Source organism: Dermacentor albipictus, chromosome 6 (assembly GCF_038994185.2).
Source record: "Dermacentor albipictus isolate Rhodes 1998 colony chromosome 6, USDA_Dalb.pri_finalv2, whole genome shotgun sequence".
Classification (NCBI taxonomy): domain Eukaryota; kingdom Metazoa; phylum Arthropoda; class Arachnida; order Ixodida; family Ixodidae; genus Dermacentor; species Dermacentor albipictus.
Genome location: NC_091826.1, coordinates 39,515,422 through 39,539,221, shown reverse-complemented (window position 1 = coordinate 39,539,221; position 23,800 = coordinate 39,515,422). Strand labels below are relative to the sequence as shown.

The following is a 23,800-nucleotide window of genomic DNA, read 5'->3' as shown; positions in this document are numbered from 1 at the left end:
CACTACGGCGTGCCTCGTAATTAGAAAAGTGGTTTTGGCACGTTGAACCCCATAATTTTAAGGCACTTGCAGAGCGGGCACTTGCAAGCACTCGCAAGCACTTGCACACGTCACAATTCCGACAGCAGATTGGCCAGAAGTGCGCGTTTCGCAGGCACACGAGCACCATAGGACGCGCATGCGCACTGCGATGTCTCGCCACTGGGGGGGGGGGGGGGGGGGCACAATAATGCGGTTTGGCGCGCCCTCGCAAATTTTGTGATATTGTGTACCCGTCCGTACATTTTTTTTGCTCTTCTGTCGTTTCCTTTGTTATTTACCCTTACGTATTTACTTACTTATTTACCACTTACTTACCTCCTCGGGGTAAACTATCGGCTCCCACTATTTCTTTTAATAAGTAATAAGAATCACACTACCAAGCCAGGAGAGTGCTCACCTTGAACCTGGACAGGAACTCCTGCTGCCGAGTGATGTCCGTTGCCAGGATGAGGCTCCGAATTTGTTCTTCAATTTCATCCCTGCACGCAACCACAAACCACGTCGAGAAAAAGACTTGTTGTCTTTCATGTGATATTAGCACAGTATTTTTTTACGACGATTAAGTTTTACAGAGTTAGCCTTACGGCTAACCCTGTTACATTAGCCTCTACGGCTTCTGTGCTTGGCTGGGCAGTCACAACGTGTTTCACACTTGAAGATTAGGTAACAAGGAAAACAAGTCAGCGGAAGGGTAAAAAATTAGTTTCCTTCTAAAAAATAATATCGATACCGATAATGAAAAGCACAAATGTGTTATAAAGGCCTCAAAAGCAGGCCACATCTCCACGGCTCTGCTGAAAACACAAGTCCCTTTCACGAACAGCAGTGCCAGTCAGGAGAAAGCCGAAATCCATCATGTGGAGATTTTCAGCCAGCCACGCCACGAAGCCGTAGCAGTCCCGCGCGAGCCAATGAAAAATCGTCAACATGGCGGATTCGACCATGGCGCCGGAATTTGGCAGCGCCGGACTGGCCGGGAGACAGCCGTGAAGCCAATGCTAGGCTGCTTCCTTGGACGCAACGGACAACCAGGTTAAACCACGCGGTGCAGATCACTCACCATACAGAAGTGGGCAGGTGATCGAAAATCCCAGACTGACGCAGGCAGGACACGGCAGAGCGCCAGTGGTGGTTCTCTAGCACCGAGAAATTCTGCGCAAGAAGAAAGGACACGGGGCACCATTGAGTCGCCGTCATGTGTTGTCGCCGGCGAAGTACACGACTGTATGAAACCTGTTCTAAACGCGAAACTTTCTTTGCCCACCTCTCCGCGATTCTGTGTGTCGTCTTCGGCAGTCTTGCCGAGTAGAAGCTGGGATGAAGCTCATTTCACATCCAATTCCTCTAACGCCTCTGAATAAATCCTTTACAAATGCCCCTAATTGGGGTTAGGGTATGCTGGCTTAAGTTAACTTAACCTAACCCCGTTCATAGGGACTGGAGAGGAACCTAACCTAACGCCAATCAGAGGGAGTTGGGTGAGGTTATACCTAACATGGCCACAATTAGCACATGACCGGGGTAGTTGGAGAAGTATGGGGCCTTTGCCCAGGTCCTTTGCCCTGCAGAGGGAGTTCGGTGAGGTTATACTTAACATGGCCACAATTAGCACATATGACCGGGGTAGTTGGAGAAGTGGGGAAGAGGCCTTTGCCCTGCAATGGGCGTAGCCAGGCTGATGAAGATGATGATGCCTAACATAACCCAAATTAGAGGGACTTGGTGAACCTAACTTAATCCCAATTAGGTGGATTTAGAGAGGATTTATTTGGAGCGGTTAGAGGGCCGTTATGGCGTCGACGTCGTCTACAGTCGTCGTCACGCTATCATCGTACCACGGTCATCATTTCAGAAACGTCACTCGATTTTCTAAACGTCGTCGTCGTCACATAATAATAATAATAGTAATAATAATAATAAGCTCTTTCATTATTATTATATTATTATCATATTATTATATATCTTTCATTATTAATATTATTATTATTATTATCATTATAAGCCTAATACATCGCTTTAGTCGTTCCACCGACGTCAATCCCCTAATCTAACTTAACCTCAATTAGAGAGGATTTGTTTAGGGGTGTTATAGGGGCTTTGATGTCATATAGGTTTCGCCCTAGGAGCTATCACTGACGCGGATAGTCACAGTCACTTTCAGTGGGTTTATGCGAGACTCGGTAGCGGTCGCACTCCCAGAATTGTGACCAGCTCTTCGCACAGTGCTGGGAACGTTTTCGGCCAACTGCTCTGAAGGCGTTTGGCATCGAGTCATGCGAAATGTATTGAAAACCTATTGAACATCTATTGAAAATATATTGAAAATATATTGAAAGCATCACTCCGGAATACAGCTTACTTTTGCTGTGCAAGGTACATCAGCGTTGCTGACGATCGATGGGGGACGCGCGAAAATCCGCTGCGCGTTTCTAATCCTGACGCGCCGTTTTCGCTTGGCGGCTCGTCAAAGCTTCGATTGCGCTGAATTCGCACATTGCTCAAGATGCGCATAAATTTTCTTTTGTTTTTCATATATAGTATGAACAGTTCTTTTTTTTAATATCGGCTGCGACAGCGTTTTCCTGTCTTTTGACTAACCCGAAAAGGCAGACATCACTTACGTGGCAAATCGCAATGCGCAATGAGCTCGCTAAAATATTCGCTAAATAACCCTTCAGTTATTCACATTCAGTCGCGTGTTGCTATTTAAAAATCGAAGCCGAGAATACTGAAGTAACGTCCGCTTAATCCAAATCCTGGAGCTTGAAGAACTTTTGACATATCTGTTCCCATTATTTGCAAAGTGAGGATATCTATCTATCTATCTATCTATCTATCTATCTATCTATCTATCTATCTATCTATCTATCTATCTATCTATCTATCTATCTATCTATCTATCGGGGGTTTCTTCAAAGTTAAGCACGCAGAACACGACGTAACATATGCACAGGAAAAATACGACGAACCTTTTGGAAGTAAGACGTGTTTACTTTACGTTTTCGGCTGGTGGACCAGTCTTCCCTGCATGTATATATGATGACACTTCGCGCTATACTCGAGGCTACTTGCAAACGAAGCTGCTGGAAAGCGTCACGGTAATCGTCACCGCAAGCGGCACACTCACGTTGTACAGTGCAGCCAGGTGGTTGGAGGTAGCGATAAGGAACGGTTGGTTGACCCCCGGGTGGTCCAGGTCGTGGGTGACGGCCGCAATGAGCGACGCCATCGCCTCCACGGGGTTCATGTGCTCGCGGATCTGCACGCGCCAAAGAACGAGCGGGTTAGCCAATGCGTCGTCGGCAAGTTGGATCATGCCTGCGCCATGGTTGGCTGAAATTCGAAGGAAGCAAAAAGTTCACAGGAATATGGCGAGGAAGTGATTAAGAGTGGCTGAGCCGGGGAAAGGCTCCGACTGGAGTCAACATTTCCAAAAGGGAGGAGAGAGAATAATTTATGCAAATGATGGCTCGAGGCCCACTTTGGGAAGCTGGTAAGGGGACGGGAGATTCGGCTAAGTGTGCCCCACTCACGAGCTCCGCACGCAAAGCTCCGCAGTGATATAACTCTCTCGTTGACGTTACCCTGTGGCCCGAGCGAGACTTCGAATGACGTCCTCCCCGTAGGCCGGAACTTTTCCCGTAATGCCTCCAGGCTTTCGCACACCCACGCAAACTCACGCACGCCCGTGATTACTTCCCTCGACGCGCGTAAGACACCTTGTGTAAACGTCGACTCCACGGTAAGTGTTCCCGTTATTCTGTCGATATGTAAACTGTCAATCAAAACAGTGGCAAAAGAAAAAGAGAGAGAAAGAAGTGTCTGACACCGCTATACACTCGGCGACGACCTAAGAGTTCGGGACAGGCTGCGTCCACAAAACCGCACTGCGCATGCGCTGAGCGCCTCCATACTCTTATAACATAGTTACCGAGGGACACCGATGTTGAAATAAGTTCGCCTCCACTATGACGTCACGAAAATGAGCAAATGTAACTGGCTGGCGCATCTATTAAAATTGTATTTGAGTTGGACAACAATGTATTGGTGCCACAAGCTTTTTACTTGTTCCCGACTGACGGTAATCTTGAGCTGCAGTCATTGTGAGAGCAATTCTCAATTGCACGAATCTTGTGCCAGAGCTGCGGCACCGTAGTTATCCCTCGTTGAAGACCTTGCTGGCTAATTTGCAGCTAAGCTTTTTTAGGCGACCAAAGTGCGAAGAAGCAACAGAATCAACGCAGTATTTTTTTACGTTAAAGACGCTGTTGTTTGTAGAAAAGCCATAGTGCCGTTGGCCACACACAGACACACACACACACGCCCGCATAAAACACTTCACAGAAACGAACAATTCGCCAGACCAATGCTGCAACCTGTCGCGTTCTAAGACCCGGACTACGCAAACGACGCGGGACCGGCGCATTCTTTGACAGCAGCACTTCTTGCTTGGCTAGTCAGAGAAACACAGCCATTGGAAGAGGCGCGCAAATTTGACACACATACACGGAGAAGGACAGGCAAGATTAGTGCTCGTCTTCCCTGTCCTTCTCTACGTGCGTGCGCGTGTCTTCCAGAAGCTTATTTGTACAGAAGTGGAACTGCCGCGCCGTTTGCAGAGTCCGTCTGTCACATGTCAAAGAGTTTCCTCGTTAATCGCCTTCACGGAACGCTTATTTTTTCGCCGCGAAGCACCGCTCTCTAAGCCGGCGAGTTTTAGGCGCCCGCTCAGCGTCTCCCTCTGCGTCGCTGCCACACGTCTAAAAAAATATTTGGTGGGCGTCAATGCTGGAGCAGCATGCGCTCGCAGAGCCGTTCTCTCCGTCTCACTTTTTCCGAGTTCCTAATTAAGCGGGATGCACCGAATCTCGTCAAAAAAAAAAACGATGACGGGCGCCCAGCGCAAAGCAATGGCTGCCACGACACAATTATCCGATTTCCAATCAACCGCCCGGCCAGCGATTTCGTTGCGTCGGTTGCACGGAATAATGATTGAAACGGAATACGAGTCAGGCCCCACACAGCCGTTACACGAGCCGCGTACAGTCGTCTTTCAAATACAGCTGCAACGCGTGCGCGGCGCAAAACCACCCTCTCCCGCACCCCAACACGTCCTCCCTTCCATTCTCCCGGCTCGATTGTGCATTCCCCGAGGAAACGTGGAAGAAGAAGAAACAATATCGCGAACTGATTAAATCCTGGCCGTACGTTCTCGTCGACGAGTAGATTGAATTTCGATTTCCGCCCAATTAAGACACGAGGACCGGCCTCATCTTTTCTTTTTTTTTTGAGAGAGAGAGAGAGAGCAATTGTCTAGCTCGCGCGAGAGTTGCGAACTACTTCTCGAGTCTCGCCAACACCATGCAGTGCGGTGAACGCTAAGGGCCGATTCCTCCAAACCCGAGTAGACGTTAAGAAGAAGCGACCTCCCCTCTGCCGTGCGCCATCTGGTCGTCGCCCTTCGCACGACGATGCGCTACCCGGCCAGCTTGTCCCACCAAGATCGCTTACGCACAACAGGCGAGCCCCTCCCCTCTGTTCTGTTCCGTAAACCGACAGTGGCTCTTACTCAATAAGAGAAATTGATCGAGAAGTAGGCGGTTCTACAAGCATGCGACTTAATAACATCATTTTAAATATTTAGAATATCTGCGGCTATATAAAGGGAGGGGGGAGGGGGGAATGCAGAAATGAGAGGAAAGCTAAAATCATATTTGAGATAAATTATATTTATGTTAAAGAAAAGACAAAGTAATCGATAGACAATTTTCGAAATTGAATAAGGTGGTCGTTTTACGTTCGTCATAAAATTGTACATTGCTGTACAGGCGACCCTGTGGCCGAATCCCAGCGAAGACGCGCCAAAGGAGAGAATGGTTCGCGATCTTAGTTACAGCCCACGCTGGCCCTATTGAACTTCTAAACGTTTTTCTTTGTGTCGAAAATCGGCGGCAGGATAGAACAAAAAAAGAAAATCATCGATAGTTTCAGGCGCATTGCTAAAGCAACTCTGGAACGCGCAGAGTGTTCTTTTTACCGATTGACTGACAGAAGCCCTAGTTTTCGCCACACTGCAAGCAACTGTTGAGACAGAGCATAGAGCGGACGATTGGAAAGAAGGAAACGCCTTGCGGGGCTGCGGCTCTCTACGGTCACGGTACGTCGCTGGATAACTCGATTCCGCGAAGCCGCTCTGCTGCGAGGATTTAGCAGATCAGGAGGGGGGGGAGGGGGGGGGGGCACCGTTCTGCAGATTCACCGTGCAATGCCCTCCGAATTTCGCTCGTTAATCGACGTTCTCAACTGGAAATCGATATAAACTGTGAATTTGAAAAACCGCTCGCGCAATCGGTGACGAGGGTCGATGGGCGTAGTTCGTGGAACGCCGTTCGCACCTCTCGACGCGCTTCGACCTCAAACGTCGACGAATCCCGAATGCTTCCGCCGCAACCTAGGACGAGGCCCGCGTCACGAGGTTAGCCCTTACGCCCGAAATATAAGCGGCCGTCGATTATTGGACGGCATATGTGACTCTTGGCGCAACGTACGGGTGGGTGTACTTCGCCATCGGGTTTGCTAATTCGCACCCTAGTCAGCTTCAGGTCTTGGCAGTATGCGGCGACAGTGACCGACTGTGACTGCATGTCTACGCTCCTTTCTTTCTTTATCTCTACTTTGATATCGCTCTACCTCCCCCTTCCCTCTCTCCCCAGTGTAGGGTAGCAAACCGGATCTCTCCCTCTGGTTAACCTCCCTGCCTTTCCCCTTTCCTCTGTCTCTCTCTCTCTCTCTCTTTTAAGGAGAAACATTACACCAAGCAGTGCTACAAGAAATGAAGAGCGCTACAGTAGTACGATCAGTAATACAGAAACTACGGAGACTCAGTCATATTAACAAGAGAAAGCGGATTTCATATGTACGACGTCAGGGAATGTTCAAAACATATCGACATATCGACGGTAAAACGAGCAGAGATAACATTTGGCGTCAAACAGTAGCATATTTCGCGTTTAAGGTACTGGAGCCATTAATTTTTACTACAGTCTAAATTTAAAGATGTTAGTCCCATTTGTTCCCAATGGAAAGAACGTTCAAAATCTGTGTACCCGATGCTGCAAAAAGGGAAAAAAAAACAGCGCTATGATAGCTGCCTTTCCGCTGTACACTACTAGTCTATAAATCTTTTATAGGCAGATGAAGCCTGCAGTTGACGACGCTCCCATAGATTTATTACTTATTTCCCGGAGCTTCCTATCTCCAAAATCCACGCGGTTACACACACACACACACACACACACACACACACACACACACACACACACACACACATATATATATATATATATATATATATATATATATATATATATATATATATAGAGAGAGAGAGAGAGAGAGAGAGAGAGAGAGAGAGAGAGAGAGAGATCAGCAGTGCGATCCATATTAGTTGCTTTCTGTCTTTGCCTCAGGAAGAGCAACGCCTACGCTAATGGCAAGCGGCCTGGTCCCCCGTTGATACAAGTGCGGCGCGCTCTTCTGTTCAACGGCCCGTGTCCAGCGTTACATCTTCTCCTGGCGTTGAGAGCAGTCCTGCGACGCCCACGCTCGGATGACCTTTAAAACAGAACTCGCGCTACGAGAGAGCAATTACTTTGCGCCGTGGACGGAGCAAACAAGAGTCCCTTCGCGGACAGATGGTTGTGACAGAGCGGTGTAATAGAAAAAACTCGGTCCAGACAGGTGCTTTATTCGAAGAAGAAGTAGAAAAAAAAGAACTTCCCAAGGGTATGCCAATCTAGGCAACTCGTGCATCAAACAGAAAGGAAAAGCTGTATAATGTACTTCAATCAATCAATCAATCAATCAATCAATCAATCAATCAATCAATCAATCAATCAATCCGATGTCTCACTACTCACACACATCGCAAGTACCAGGATTCTGCCTTGGCACTGCCCGATATCTACCCAAGAATACCCAAAATACCTACGCACGCAAGTACGCGCGCATGCACACACAAGTTCACAAACACACATATACACACATACACACACGTGCGCGTATACACGCACGCAGACACGCACGCACGCGCGCCTGTCAACGCAAGTTTGCTTCGCCTCAGTAAGATCGTCCGTGTTGTGAAGCACGCTTTACAGGAGTGCAAAGTTTACATCAAGCAAAGTTCACGTGAGGTTGTCATCTTCCAGTACCCTTTCAGGAAGGAAAGGAAAAATATAAAACTAAAAATAAGCTTAGCAATGATGCAAATACGAAACGAAAGACGAAGAGAAGTTATTTAAGAGACTACAGAAAAAAAAAAACAGCACGAGCACGTAGACCCGAGAGACTCCCGCACAGACATGCTTGCATATACATGGAGGCAAGAACATTAAAAACAGCTGCACGGGCGCTGCAGTAAATGACGATCTAAAATTAGCCCTAGATGAAAATAAATGTCGTACGACGGAGACAGCGAAGGCACGAGATGAGTACGAGGTGTTTCGATACGAGAGGCGCTCGATAAAAAAAAAATTCAGGAAGGTAACACACATAAATTTCCGGCAAGTCTAAATTCTAATTACGATCTAAATTACGCCTGACGTAAACGTGCCGAAGAAAGCTCTCACTGCGTTTCCCTAGGCGCGTTCGCTACGGATGTCATTTAGGCTAAGTGAAAGATGGGATTAAAGTTTAGGCGCATTTATGAATACGGAGGTTACTGAACCCTCCCACGTAGGCTGCGTTGCAGCAACGGGCGTTCTGCTTTCACCGCTGCAGCCGTGGGCGTTCCTAACTGACCTTCGACGCGGAGACAGTAAAACGCGACATGTGAAACGAAAGTTATCGATTATTGGTTATTAAAACCGCGCATTTAAGTTGCTGTCCATTCGAACAAATCGTGCGCAAGGTAGCTTTGATTTTACAATTGATAATTGCGTTTCAAATCTGCAATTCCGGGTGTTCGCTGTGTTTAGATAGACATATTATACCGAGCCCGCCGGCCTTCACCGCCGAACGAGAATGGTTGCGAAGCAGTGCTTAAAGGCTTGTCTGTAAAAATAAAATAATAATTTAAGAGGAAACTGAAGACAACGATCTAGACGTTGCCAAATATGTGAGGCCGGTACAAAAAAAAAGAAAAAAAAAGAAAAAAGAAGTAAGGTCGAAATTTCGAAGCTTGTGCTCGTCGGTGAGAGCATGCTGCCGTTTGTTGCGCACCGTTTTACCGAGCGGCTTGAGCGTAACGCTCACTCTCCACTGTCGCGCCACTGTTCTCTGAGCCCATACTACCTCTACACATAGCACGGCGCCGCGCTGATCCCGTGACAAAGCTTGCGCATGCGTAGCGCCCGCACCTGTCGCCTCAGAGACTCGCGCCGGCGCAACCTTGACGACAAGAGGGCTGATACTTTACAGCAATCATTGTAAAATTTAGGGGGCATAATTCAATGTTCTGCCTTTCACTGTCGGTAGAATTGATCTTTTTTTTCTTAAATGCTACAAATTTGATTCAAATGTGTTCAGACGTCCTGAACCGCGGAACTTTCTGCGTTTCACACGTATCTAAATAGCTAAATAGAAGTCAGCCTCAATATAGAACTTCCTCTTAATTATAATTTGTCCGCGTTGCTCCCCTACACTTGTAGAGGAGAGTGAGACAGCGAGTCGAAATGAGAGTATACTTTATTTGTACGGTTGTTACAATGTACTGTGTTGCACTGTATTGTATCGCGCTGTTGTGTAATATTGCCGTTCTTGTTTGCACTGTTGCAATCATAGTTTCTTTGTAACGTCGCTGTGTTGTTTCGACGGTTACGTTGTATTGTGTTTATCATGTTATATTGTGCTGTTATGTAATAATGCCGCTTTTGCTTGCCTTGTTGGTCAGATAGGCATTTTGTAACGTCGTAGCGTTGCTTTCACTGCTACGTCGTACCGTCGCTGTTTGCGCATTACGTATTTACTGTCATTACGATGAAATTGTAAACGTCTGCGTCTAATGCGTCACCGGCTTCTCCCCATTCAATAAGTTGTCGAACGATGAAACGACGATAATGTGAGGTGACCTTGAAGACGTTCCCGCCATAAATCCCTTTTCACAAACATGCCTAAAGTGTTTTTTTATATATATCTACTTGCGGTTACGCGCCGTTCTACTGCACAAACTACAACATAAATAGAAAGTCCGGTAACTATTCTTATACTTAAGTGGTTTTGTTTTGTTTTTTGCCTGCGCTGTCGCTGCGGCATGACGTCGGAATGAAATTGCATGTTGCTTCTACTCTTTCTTTCACACAAGTTATGCGCGCAAACGAAAGAAACGGTGTGTTTAACTGCGCAACCTGTTCGTGAGACGAGGAACAGGCTGTTCGTGTTCGTGAGACTGTTAGCCAACGTTTCCCTCTTGCATCGAGTCATTAGGAAACGACAGTTTGAAAGATGAGGCAGTTAAGACTGATCAAGTCGACAAGACGCACATTAACAGAAACCGCTTAAACCGCATGCAAACCTAAACCGGTTGAGGCAATAAACAAAGGAGGCGACACACAGCTGGGATTGAAAAATAAGTCGAGAGGAATGTTATATGATACTTTTAGAGGAAAGATGACAGTTTCTCAAAAAAGTCACTCACTCACTCACTCACTCACTCACTCACTCACTCACTCACTCACTCACTCAATGAATCACTCAATCAATCAATCGTTTAGTTCGCCTTTCTTAGAAAGCAAAGAAGCAGCCACATAAAAGAACGAGAAGACGGAGCAATAATAAAGAATATAGATAAGGCAGGGAAAATGAAGATTTGAGGCAGGCGGAGTGAGAGAAGGCGAAAAGGACAAGCGAGCACCGAAACAACATGCGGGCGGGGCGGAAGATAACAACTTGAGCGCGAACGTCTGGCGTCTCCTCCGCCGTCGCTAATTAAAAATCACCCAGCCGTGCCCGAGGCACGCGACGTGGTTTATTAAGACGCGCGTGACGCTCCTATGCGCTCTCCGGACCCCTTTCCTCGAGCTGCCCGCTCTTCCCCACTCCACACCACGCCTCAACTCTTCTCTTCCCCTCCTCATCCACAGATCATCTTAAGAGCAGGAGGCGTCTCGGGCGCCTCCTTCTCCACCTCCTCCCCTCGTCCACCTCCCCCTTCCCGCTGCCTGTCGAGCTGCTGCGTCTCGTTCAAGACGCCGGATGATATCAAGGCGCAAACGAAACGCCTTGTCACGAAAGAGATGTTAGTTCAGTTTTACAAGGAGACATTACCAGGCAAACGAAAAATCCGGGTTAGTGCGGTGAATTATGGCTTGAAAACGTCTTCTTGGCAAATATATTGACGGAAACACGCCGGTTCCCGGTGAGGAGAAAAAAGTTTATATTAAAAAGTAAAAGGCTAGGAAGAGAGAAGGATCGAGGTATCAAACGAAGGAAAGTTAACCAGAAGACCAGCTTCTGACTTGCTACCCTAGACTGGCATAAGGGTAACGTGAAAAAGAATTTAACGTTTCATTAGAGAAATATTAGCGGAGAACTACGAGTATATAAGCAAACGAGCGGCAGAAAATTAAAGGTTATTATGAAATACGCTCAACGGGAGCGGCGCAAATGAGTGAAATATGTAAAGTGGAGGTAAATATCACAAACTACGACGAGTTGTAAACGCATTCTTTGCAGTGGATTTGTCGATACCTTTCGATACAAGCCAACACTTGTCAAATCGATGCTCATCCAATCAGCACTTATCATACCAATACGGTCATCAAAACACTATGCGTATTTGTGAAAGCAATACTTTAAAACCAACGCTTGTACAGTCAATACTTGTCAAAGCAATGCCTTCTTCAACCAATAGCTGTCAAACAAATATTTGCCCAGTCAATGCCCATCGAACAAGTACATATCACAGCCAAGCGCATTATCTGCAGAAATACGTCAGACCATGGCTCACGCCAGCATTCTAAGTTCGTGCGAGCAGTGCTAAGAGCTACCACATTTTCGCTCTCTCTATCTCACTCTATATATATATATATATATATATATATATATATATATATATATATATATATATATATATATATATATATAAGCTTCACTAATCTGCGCCAGTTGGACGACATCTCAGAATGCGTTACAGGGTGTCTGCCGCAGACCGGACCCCAAATGCCGCTTTCTCCGTGAACAAAAAAGCCCCGTGCCCCAAAACTGCGACATACTGGCCGCAGCAGAGCAAGAGCGGCCTGAGAGGCGGTTCCTAATACGGGAAACAGCAGCTTCACACGAAAAGGATGTAAACGTGACGTCAATGTGCGAGTGCAAAAAAAAAAGTAAGAACTTTCACTGATAAAGTTACGCTCACGCTTCCCCACACTTGCCATTAACGCCGCGTTCTCTCAGCACAATGCAACCCCCACGCTACCGGTTACAGCCACAGAACAAAAGATGCGAAATGACATTCCAGTTGCCACTCTTGTAAGTGTAAAGGAACTGAAATGCTTCCATGTGGGTGACGTCTATTCAACAACTGGTGCCTTCTGCTGAGATCGATTGAACTGAACAGGCATCTATTCTACTCTCTCTCTCTCTCTCTCTCCCTCACACGCGCGCGCGCTTTCAGCCTTCGCTTGCTTTTTCACCCAAAATAGTCCAGAATCGTAGAGCACAATTCAGGCGTGGGTCGCTCCTATATACACAGTGCCCCTACTCAACGCGAAAAAAATAAAGGTCGCTGCCGGCAGCTTAATGGATAAACCACGCTGTTCGTTGCATGCGTGCGCATTACATAACCCGCCAGGATTGCATACGATGGTCAGTATGGGCCGGCAGCGAGTGCGGTACCGAAAGGATGAGCGAATAAAGCGTAGCGCGCCGTAGGAGGCCTTCCAAGGCTACGAGCGCTAGAACGCGGCGTTCAAACAGTGAGGCACTTCACTCCGCTCACTCCCAACCGCTCTTCCTCTTCTTTCTCGAAGGAAAACGGTGCGACGCATCGGACGAGATGAACGATGGGAGAAGCACAACCACCGCTTCTGTGTCCACACGCGAAAGGTGAGGGGCCGCGAATCAAAAGGAGCGTCTCGCGTGGGAAGGAGTGACGTAGGTTGTAGGCAGGCGGGCAGGCATGCGCGGTTGAGGCAATACGGAGAGAGCTTTTCGTAGGCGATCGCGAGCGCGGCTAAGGACAGCAACAAAAAAGGGAGGGGCGAGAGATAAGCTATGCAGGCTACAATGATCGGTGCGTCATCACTCAGCTCGAGGTCATGGGTTCTATTCCGGCTGCGGCCGTCGCATCCTTAGTCAGGGCAAAATGTATAAATGCGCAAAGCTCACACCACACGAGTCAGGCGCACGGGGAAAGGGCATTACTCACGGTACCGGAGAAAAATGCTCCTGCAGTGGAGAATACGCTTGCAGCGCTGCAGCCGCTTCCATCGGTTCGACCCGAGACCCGAGCAGGTATTGTTTATGCCAATAGCTAGGACTGCTCGTGTATTTCTTGTACGAGTTATGATACCCCCCACCCCTTCACTCCTCGTTTAAAGCGACCCTGCAACCGCAATTGGCCACAAGCTGATAGCAAGAGTACCGGGTCGTTTTCCCATTCCGCTAACTTCAGCGTAGACCAATTGCAGCTCGGAAACAATGACAGCCGACCTGAATGCGAGCGCAACACGGGATAAATAGATGGCGATCGGAATTCACGATCGCTCCAACCGTTATCGGGATAGCTGCTGATCTCCGCCGCACTGCAAACACGGGAACGGCCCAGAAACCTCGCTACCTGGCTGTTCCTGCAAAACAGCGCAGCGTTTTGCACTTTACGCGTACCGGTTCTCAGTCACTTGTGATGATCTTTCCGTTTCTTGTCATTTTATTTTTTGTCGTTATTACCCGTGTACACTCACTAGCAAGCACACACGCACGCACGCACGCAGGCACGCACACACACACACATACACACACACACACACACACACACACACACACACACACACGCAAATGCGCGCGCGTGCGGAAGCACAATTAACACGAGCAAACTCCTTTCGAAAAACAAAACAAAAACAAAAAACCGCGCAGCAGGACAAAGCAAAACAAGACGAGTGAAAACACGTATCCGCCAGACTAATCAGTAAAGAAAGCTGGCACGAAGGAAGGAAAAGCTAGTTGAAACCAGAGGCGGATGCTACGCGAAAAGAATGCGCAAGGCAGTTCCTGCTTTCGCGACTGTCCGTCTTATACATCCACTCCCACTTATTCCTTCCACACGAAGTACTATGCACAGACACGACTGACGGAGTCGAGACAGAAGGAGTGGCTTTCATCTGCACACGATCCCCGTTCACGACAAAGAGAAGAAAGAAAGAAGGAATTGCAAAGAAAAACTTGCCTTGTCTTCTAAGAGGAAACAGTGCATGGCTTGGGTGACGTCAGCTGCGTGCACGGAGTTGTGGTACGGGTTGTTGCTATGGTAACCGGCGTCAATCAAGTCTGCGTTGTATCAGAAGAAAAAAAACACACACACGAAAGAACTCTTAGAGACGTAGCATTTCATCTCAGCCACGCACTAAAGTCTAAACACGGCGACGCGAAAGGCAAAAAAAAAAGAGAAATGAATAAAGCGTACACGCCACACTTCCTGAAAGTTTTGGCGTTCACATTGTCAAACTTTGTGAGTGCAGATATGAACGCGGGCGCAAACAGTCAAAGCCTAGAGAGACGTAGCACGAATGCAAAGAGTTCTGCCTCGCCTGTCCTTTTCTGGTTCTTTTTCTTTCTTATTGCACAAGGTTTTTGGACAATGCTGGTATCCATAAGCTTTCGTCCCTGCGGACACAATCAAGCGCACTTACAGCAATCTGAAAAGCTCTCTGTCGCGGCCAAACGTTCTCTGTCGTACACCCGGACACTTCGCAAAGTGTCAGCAATACCCCTAATAGACCAAGGCCAGGAAGAATTCAGCGCAGTTTCCTTCGAATTACTTCCGCTGCCAGCCACCGTCGAGAGCGCTGAAAGACACACAGCCATCGGCTGGGGACGCAGCCCTAAGGCTGTCTGGGAAGAAGGCCTTCAGGCCGACAGTTGAGAAGCTTCGGATTTCTGGATTTTCCTCGCAGTAAACTCCGCTGTTGTTCCTACTTTGCGCGGCGATCTCAGGAGAGTCTAGATTTTGAGTTGAGTGAATTCGGAACTGTTCATTCATTTACGCAGCGAGTTAGGCAATTTATAAATTGAGAATTCGGCGAGCGGTTAATTCGGGAATGCCGCTTAATTCCCACGGCGGGTTCAGCAGTTCTTGAATTTTCGAAGTGCTCGACGTTCCAACAACGATTTCAGAAATTTTAAAACACTGAATTCAGTGAACTTTGAAATCAGAAAAGTTGGTTTTGTTCACACAGTGAGTTCCTAAGTGAACGAATTTTGAACGCAGGGTGTTGAATTAGTAAGTGTTCGTCTCTGCCAACAGGTAATCAATGAGATTTCTAACTTTGAATTCAGTAGGCATTGAATGCAGAAGCCTCGATCCCGTCGGAGACCGAGTTCGAAAGCTTCTGAATTATAAATTCAGTGTATAGTGAATTCAGAAGCAGTAGCTCACTCGCAAACCGAGCTTCAAAAGCTCTTTATGAAGTTGTAACGTGTTCGATTCTTTAAGTAAGGAATTCAAAAGCATGTAATCACCAATTCAGTGAAAAACGAATTCATGAATTTCGCTTCCTTTGCACGGCAAGTTAAACGCTTTTGAATGATGGATTTAGAAGACGCTGAATACATGTGTTCTGAATACATGAATTCTGAATTCAGTGGACATTGAATGCACGAGTGTTGTTCCCTTCACAGAGTGACTTCGGTAGCTTCTGGATTTTGGATATAGATTGCCTTCATGTGACGTCATGGATGCAGTACCTCACCGTGCCTATACAAGGCGGCTACGATGACGTCAGTGCACCATGTCAGCTCCGGGTAGGTTGTTTCGGTTTTTGACAGTGACTCCTTTTCACTAGACAATCACGGTTACCAAATTGTAACTGGGTGCCACATGGGCCTGTTCTGTTACTGTACTCTTGCCTACTCGCGCTGCTTCTCGACACGTGAGTACCCGAACGTGGCTGCCACGATGACGTCGACGAAAACTACGCGTGAAAAGATACGGAATTTAAAATCCTTGATTCCCGCTAAGTATGTTAAGGAGAGGTGGTGTACTCACTGAAGCAGCGCCAGACGCGCACGGCGTCCAGGTTGAAGGTGCTGAGGAAGCCGTACTCGTGGAACAGGTGCACACACAGGAGGGGCATGGAGCGCCCACCCGAACACGCGTCCAGGGCAAAGGTGTTGAACGCCCATTGGTCCACTCGCGCCAGCAGACGCTGAACGGGAACAGCACAAGCAGTGTTTGTCACTGCTACGACAACAAAAGCAGCAGCAGCAGCAGCAGCAGCAGCAGTAGTAGTAGTAGTAGTAGTAGTAGTAGTAGTAGTAGTAGTAGTAGTAGTAGTAGTAGTAGTAGTAGTTGTAAGACGAAAATTTAAACGGGCACTACACGGATGAATGCAAAAGCATTGCGACCACCACGCGAATCTTAGACATTATGCCGCAACGCAAGGTCCTGGACTCGACTCCCAACAAAGGTCGTGCGTTCGATTGCCTTAACTATATCTTAATTGCTTTGCCTTAATTACCTTCGTCTTAACACCAAATGTCCTGTGTTCGACTCACGAAATGTCGTGGACTTGTGTGTCTTAATTACACATGTCCTAATTAAATTTACCTTAATTAACATATCATTAATTAGCACCACAGTCGTGGGTCCGACTCCTAAAAATGGCCGTTGGTTCCAGTGTCTTAAGTAACTATACCTTAATTAACTGTACCTTAATTCACATTAATTAGCACTGATGTCGTGGTTTCGACAGCTACCAATGGCCGTGGGTTCGAATGCCTTAATTCGCTCCATCTTAATTACCTGCCCCTTAATTAACTGCGCCTTAAATAACACCAGAGGTCGTGGCTTCGACTTCCACCAAAAGTCGACGGTTCGATGACTTTGGTCGCGCCAACGCCGACAACTACGCCGGATTTTTCGCCTCACGAACCATATAATGATTTCGCAGTAATAATAATCACAAGAAGAAGATATGTACAGCGGAAGTTAAAGATTCAGGTGTGCCGTAGCTGCACTTTGTTTCATATTCAGCGCCTGGCAGACAAGCACAAAACCATGAAAACCATTGCAGAAGCAACAATATACACGACAACATGCGATGCGTGTAATTATATTGGATAAGGACAGTCCTGCACCACCCTTCATATACTGTATTTTGGCATCATAAGGATGCCTACATACAATAAAGAGAAGTAAGCGTGGTGGGAAAAGAACGCATACAGTTATGTACGTTTACCGATTGAGGCATTTGAGGCGATTGAGGCGATTGAGGCATTCCAGCCACCTTAATTAGGTAGATAAAGAAAGAAGAAGCGTGTAGACTAATAAGCAAGTGCACAAATAGTAAACGCGGGCGTACAATTCAAAAGAGGACACAATTCACAAACGTACCTCGGATACGCCATGGTAGGAGTCATCCAGATTATTCATCAGGTGACTCCAGGGCTGAAGCACAGGTTGTCGTTCGCGTCTCCGGTAGAGCGTCAAAAATGGCGTCGTGGTGAGGGGGCGGTCAATGCCGATGTCCAGCGCTGCAAGGGAGACGCAACGAGACACCCATTAGCGTGGCACATAACGCGAGGATCCCCCGAAAATACGGACAGACAGTTGCGCGATCCCGTGACTGTCACTCCTCCACTGCCTTTTCACTACCACACGACGCGCAATACTTCCATAGTCAGCAATCGAAAAACCAAAAAGGCTCCGCCTCAAGACCAACATGCATGTGACGAAGCACGCTTTACAGGCAAAAAAATTAGAGCAGGAAACGGCAGCAGCACGAAAAACAAAGTCGGCATTCAAAATCCAAAAAGCTATGACTCTCTAGCACTCAGTATCAACTACGAACTGAGACAATGAGATAAGACGAAGATAGTGCGAATGTAAAAATTTTAAAGAAACGGAGAGAAATGAAGAGACAGGGAAAACCTCCAAGTTCTTGTGGTGGAGCGAGGACGTCTTTGCCTGCGAAGAACTGTTCCTAAGGTGGCCGTAACAACGCAAATACTACCACCCCGTCGATTTAGAAAATAGAGGACGTCCGAAGTAACTCGGAGCAATGAGAGAGAAAGGCCACTCTATATGTGAACATGCTATTTTTTTTTCGTAAAATGCGATAACCAAAACACAGCCCAGTAGTGTTGGAGACAGGGAAGCAATGTGGAGCGTGGTATACTTGTACGTGGAAGATAATCAACTTCGCGTTAATGCGGCAACTGCCCGTGACTGCTATTCGCAAGTGTTCGGTTGGGGAAAGGAGGCGGTGAAGAAACAAAGAAAGAAAGAGAGAGAGAGAGAAACGTCACATTCGCGAAGAGTGAACTCTTGGTCAAGACGTACTAGTTACGTACTTCTAACGCAATTAAGCGGCACTCGTATCGAAGTAGGTAACAGGCTACGCATCTGCGAGAACGGGGTGCGGCCCATATTCGAGCTCTTAAGACCCAAACTCCCAAAGAAGAGAGAAAGAAAGCACCGCCCCGGACAAACTTTGCAAACTAAACTTCCTCCCGACAGACAGCCCGGCGGGTAGCGCCACGTTCCTTCACTCAATTCCGGCGGCATCCCCTCTCTATCTCCCTTTTTTTTTTGCTTCCTTCTTTTTTTTTCAGGCATCGTTAAGGGCGCGCGCAGGCACGGTTCTGGCCGAGCATTCCACGCGCGCGAGTGCGTCGCCCGGGCGCGCACAGTCTGTCGGTAAATGCCGCTCCCCCCCCCCCCCCAATCCTCCACCTCCCATTTTTTTACGAGGCGTAGGTACGCACATTCCTCCGGGCCACTAATTGAAGCTCCGAAGGGTGAGAGAGAGACGAAATCGACGGAACATTGCTTCAGCGCCACATAGACAAAAAAAAAGAGAACGGGAAAGGGCGGGAGGAAGGAGGCGGAGAAGGAAAAACAAAGAAAGACCAGCGCGCGGTAAACGCGTTCGCACGCCACGCGTAGCCTCACGCGTCGTTAAGCCCGCGGACAATGCGCGGAGACGCGGCGTCGAAGGCACGCGTTTTATGAGCCTCGCGCAACGCCGCTAATGGCCGATCCCCCGGCGCTGTCCACGGCCCCCCCTTGTCAGGCAAGTTGTTGTCGAAAGGAGAGCCGCACGGGACCGAGCTTCTACGTAAATAAAGAATGAAAGGAAAGACAGAAAGGATCGTCTAGTTTTATAGTCAAAGTTGAGTGAGAGCTGAGCGGTGGACGCTGCTTAAATACGCTGCTGAGGACGCTCGCTGATCAGCTCCGTTGATTGGATAATGAATGCTACGAGGCGTGTGGGATGCTGTGACGTATCCCACTGACTCCGACCGCCCGTTACCGAGTACTGTAAGACCCTTCCGAAGGGACGCACATAGCACTGGTATCATGGGCAACAGAATTAGACACTACCTCGGTAAAACTGTCGCTGGGAATGCCCCGCTTTGTATAGCCCAGACGATTGCCCGAGCAAAGTGGTGCTAAGGGATGGATCAAGCTTTGCTTTGAGAACCTCTGTGTCCAACGTGGGTTTAGAACGCAGAATAAACAAAGAACTATCACATTCAACAATAAAAAGGAAGGGAAAGATAGATTATTCACGTCTACACAAGTTTTTAGCCATAATAAACACCTTGAAACAACGAATGGAATCTTGATTTCGATAATCATGGTAAGGCCTCTTTGCGATACTGCAGAATGGTGGGCAGCTGGAATCCCAGGGGTCAAAATTAATCCGGAGTCTCTATACTACGGCGTGCCTCCTAATCCTATATTGGGTTTGGCACGTAAAAGCCCAAAATTAATTTTTTTTACCAAGAGTCACCTTATGAACGCGGGCCGCAACATATTGTCAACTACAAGCGTTCTCAGCTGAAAATAAGAAAAAAAGAACGAGAGAGAAAAGAGAAACGGAACAACGAACAGTTTTGCATGAAAACACAATCACACTTGATCATGGCGACCTACTAAAGGACCACTCACGCAATTCTGCAATCGCCAACTTCTTACACATTTTCTTGTCTACCAAATACGTATCGGTGATTTCATATGACTGTACAACACGTGGGCCAAACCGGACGGGTAGAAAGATATGCCGATATACATATACCGATATACCGGATAGATATACCGATATAGATGCCAATATATCGCATAAGTAGATACCGTTTAGCGTAGCGATGCCAGCCTGATTGTTCCAGACACAAATTCTTCGACGCGATACATGTTGCCATTTCCACACTAAGCTAACCCCGGTCGCAACCCAAGCTGAGGGCTCGATAAGGTTTCCCGGCCCAAAAACACCCCGTTCAAGAAACAGGCCAGGCTATCAATATTTGTTCAGCGACAACAATTTATTCACGGTCTCAGTCGCATGCTCTGAAACAAAATCACGAATTGAACGTTGCGTATGTGGGACCGAGGGCGCTTTTCGCTCTGATTGTTAAGGGAAAAGGCGAGAGAAACTCAATACAAGACGACGTGTAACAAGATGTGTTGAACAAACGCTTGTGGCAAGTTTCATTCGCGCTTCGTAGCGCCGGACACGCTGCAATTAAACACACGAAGCAGCAGTACACTGCAATTCGGAACGGCTTCATACGAGGCGCGGCCGAATATCAGACAAAGCGACAGCCCATAAGCAACGCGAAACACAATTAAAAGGATTGCGCAGTTCCACGGGTACCAGACGTCCCTTGGCGATGATTGTACAGTAAATATGAGATCATACATAGAAAACAGAAAGGGAGTGAAGGCTATCGAGACATACCGTACTGCAGATACAACTCAACCAAAGCGAACACGTGGTCGAACCCACTTGTGGCCAGTGGGCTCATGTGCTAACCAAAAATTGTTTGGATATATATCAAGTAATTCGATTTACCTAAACTCACCTGTAGCGAACTCAAACTTTTCTCCCATGTTTGTTATACGCGAATTTGTTGCCTTCGGTGAAGAAGAGAAAAGATCAGAGAAAGCATTTATCGAAAAACGAAACTATGCGCAGTAGGCAGTAATAATTTTTGCCTCTACCTTGGACTGTTTCGTTACGGTCGACAATAATGACGTTCCGGGCGGGCGAGATTATGGACACGTGGTGTGGACGCACGTGTAAGCGACTCTATTGCATTGATACACTTCAGGCACACTTCCGCACTCATGCTCGTGCAACCTCTAAATAAAAACAGCGTGACATAAGAAAATAATAATAAAAATATTCCTGAAAGAAGCATTGGCGCCATGCCAGCAGCCTTATGACACTGACAGCGGACGCCCCAAGTTCCACACATACACCCAATGTCCTGTTCCTTATGAGGAAGTTATATTACGTGGGTATCTGTCATTATGAGTTGCGTATTCGCTACAGAGAATAAATTGATTAATCCGCATTCGTTATGAGGGAGTTATTGCACATGATTAACGGTCATTCGTCTTTGCGTACTGGCTATACAGAATAACTCGATTTATCCGCATTCGTTATATTCGGGTTCGACTCTGCTCCAATAGGGGGCCCCTAGGAGAACTCACCGAAGAAGAGTTAAAGAGGCAAAAACACTTATTTAGAAAACAAAAAAAACTTCCCGTCTGTATAGTCTTATCCTGCTTAGAGAGTCCCGTCGTAATGAGCTTGCCCGAAGCGGTTTATGACAAATCCTCCTATGTCCAAGCGTGGAGCTACACTTAACGCAACGCGCATCTGTCGAGTCCTCGACGCCGGAGTAACAGCTACGTCCCGTAGTTAAGCCAATTTAGGAGAGTCCGAGAACGTACTCCTTGATTAAACACGTTGACACGTTTCTTTTCAATCACAGTGGATGAGCTCGCGCTAGGCGGCGTACAGAAACTGTCGCAAATGAGCGTTAAATAATGCAGAAGCACTCTCTCGCGCAAAAAGAAAAAAAAATGCTCGCTTCTAGTTCTTTTTACTAGAACGAGCTAGCATAATGAGCTTTCCCAAAGCGGTTTATAAAAGGCGTTTTTATCTTTAAGCGCGCAGACACACAATCTTTTTTTGTTATTTCAGACTCGTCCTAATCTCAGTTATAGTCAAGTTTACTGGGTTTGGTCTTGCGCTATGTTATGTTGTTGAGCCTTTTACATCGCATACTTAAAACGCACGCAGACATATCGTAGCCAGCAGGTACTTCATCACTGAAAACAGCGTGATGCCTCCCATTGCTTTCTTCGCGTAAAAAGGTAGCGCGCACAGTCTAACTTCACAATATTTATTATAACAATGCGCATATTAGGGGGGATTTATTTTTCCATCCTTATTTCGCACCGTCCAGTAGAGACTGTCGTCATAAAGTGTCCGTTCCTCAATGTCGTACAACAAACACCAGTCCCCCTCCCCCCCCCCCCCCCCACCATTGTCCGACATTTAACAATGCGATGACAGAGCACGTTGCGCTCCGATATTCGTGTTCATAGAACTTGAGGGCCGCACTGCGTTCTGTAACAATATAATAGCCCACAAGATAAATAAATCAATAGATAAATAAATAAATAAATAAATAAATAAATAAATAAATAAATAAATAAATAAATATTATCTTCCCATGCGTTCGCTTTCTAGTCAATCCGGCGTTTGAGAAGTACTTCTACTTATCCCACTTCCTCGCTCTCATTTAGAGGCAGTATAATAAAAAAATTAAATAACTATATAAACACAAGAAAGTCCCGGTAAGTTATTTACGCGGTAGTAACTGCTATATTGCCCAGTTAAGCCCATTTACGAAAGTTCAAGGACTCATTGCTGAAGCACGCTTACTCCGTTAACGTCGAATGAGAGTGAACGTTCTCCCACGCCAGGAGAATACGGCAGCTCTCGAAGATGGAGTTAAACAAGGTAACAAGCACTAGCACCCCCCTCCTTCTACCCCCCCCCCCCAAAAAAAAGAAACATAGAAGCTCCCACCTCCCCTCTCGTGCGCCAACGTAATGAGCTTGCCCAAAGCGCATTTTCTTTCCCGTCTGGCGGGTAAAGCCTCCGCGCCTAGCCACAGCGGTAGGCGCTGTCATTTTCAGGACCACGTCTGGCCGTTCACGACGGCGAATCATTAGAGATTCATGCGGCATGCAGAGAGTATTATTTCGCATTACGGCGATACGTGCGTCTATAATGGAGGAACCGTTTCGAAAACAATTTGCCGGGCATTACACCGGCGTCGAAAGGAACACATTCAGAAGCGCCTTGTTTCGGGTGCTCGCTTGCGCAAGTCTTGCCGCCTTCGGAGGAAACCTACAAAGCAATGTCGCAGAAGGCACGCGAAGTAATATGCTTACCCTGCTTCGTTTCTCGTAAAACAATACCTATCCATCAATTTTAAATAGAGAGAGAGATAAAGAAGGGCTGAACGATAATGCAGAAAGAATCCCCAAATGACAAACGAATGTAAAAAAAAAACCAGAGAGAGAAAAGCGCTAGAATATATTGCTTTTTACCAGCCGTAGTGGCAGGCTCTCGGCGTCGCGCTGCTATGCGCGAGGGTGTGGAATCAAATCCCGGCCGCGGCGGCCGCATTAAATTAAATTAAATTATGGGGTTTTACGTACCAAAATCACTTTCTGATTATGAGGCACGCCGTAGTGGGGGACTCCGGAAACTTCGACCACCTGGGGTTCTTTAACGTG

General features: G+C 47.1%; 1 protein-coding gene across 5 annotated transcripts in view; it reads right to left on the bottom strand.

The window, feature by feature from the left end:
* The window catches only part of LOC135914564 (uncharacterized), a 502,153-nt gene that overhangs the window by 23,637 nt on the left and 454,716 nt on the right, over window positions 1-23,800 (bottom strand). For all 5 annotated transcript variants that reach the window (XM_065447470.2, XM_065447473.2, XM_065447472.2 and 2 more), the window contains 6 exons: window positions 17,588-17,727; window positions 16,241-16,400; window positions 14,423-14,523; window positions 3,170-3,301; window positions 1,103-1,194; window positions 440-521 (listed from right to left, as the gene is read on the bottom strand). In XM_065447470.2, coding sequence (XP_065303542.1) covers window positions 440-521; window positions 1,103-1,194; window positions 3,170-3,301; window positions 14,423-14,523; window positions 16,241-16,400; window positions 17,588-17,727 — 707 coding nt within the window. The remainder of the gene's footprint in view (window positions 1-439; window positions 522-1,102; window positions 1,195-3,169; window positions 3,302-14,422; window positions 14,524-16,240; window positions 16,401-17,587; window positions 17,728-23,800) is intronic.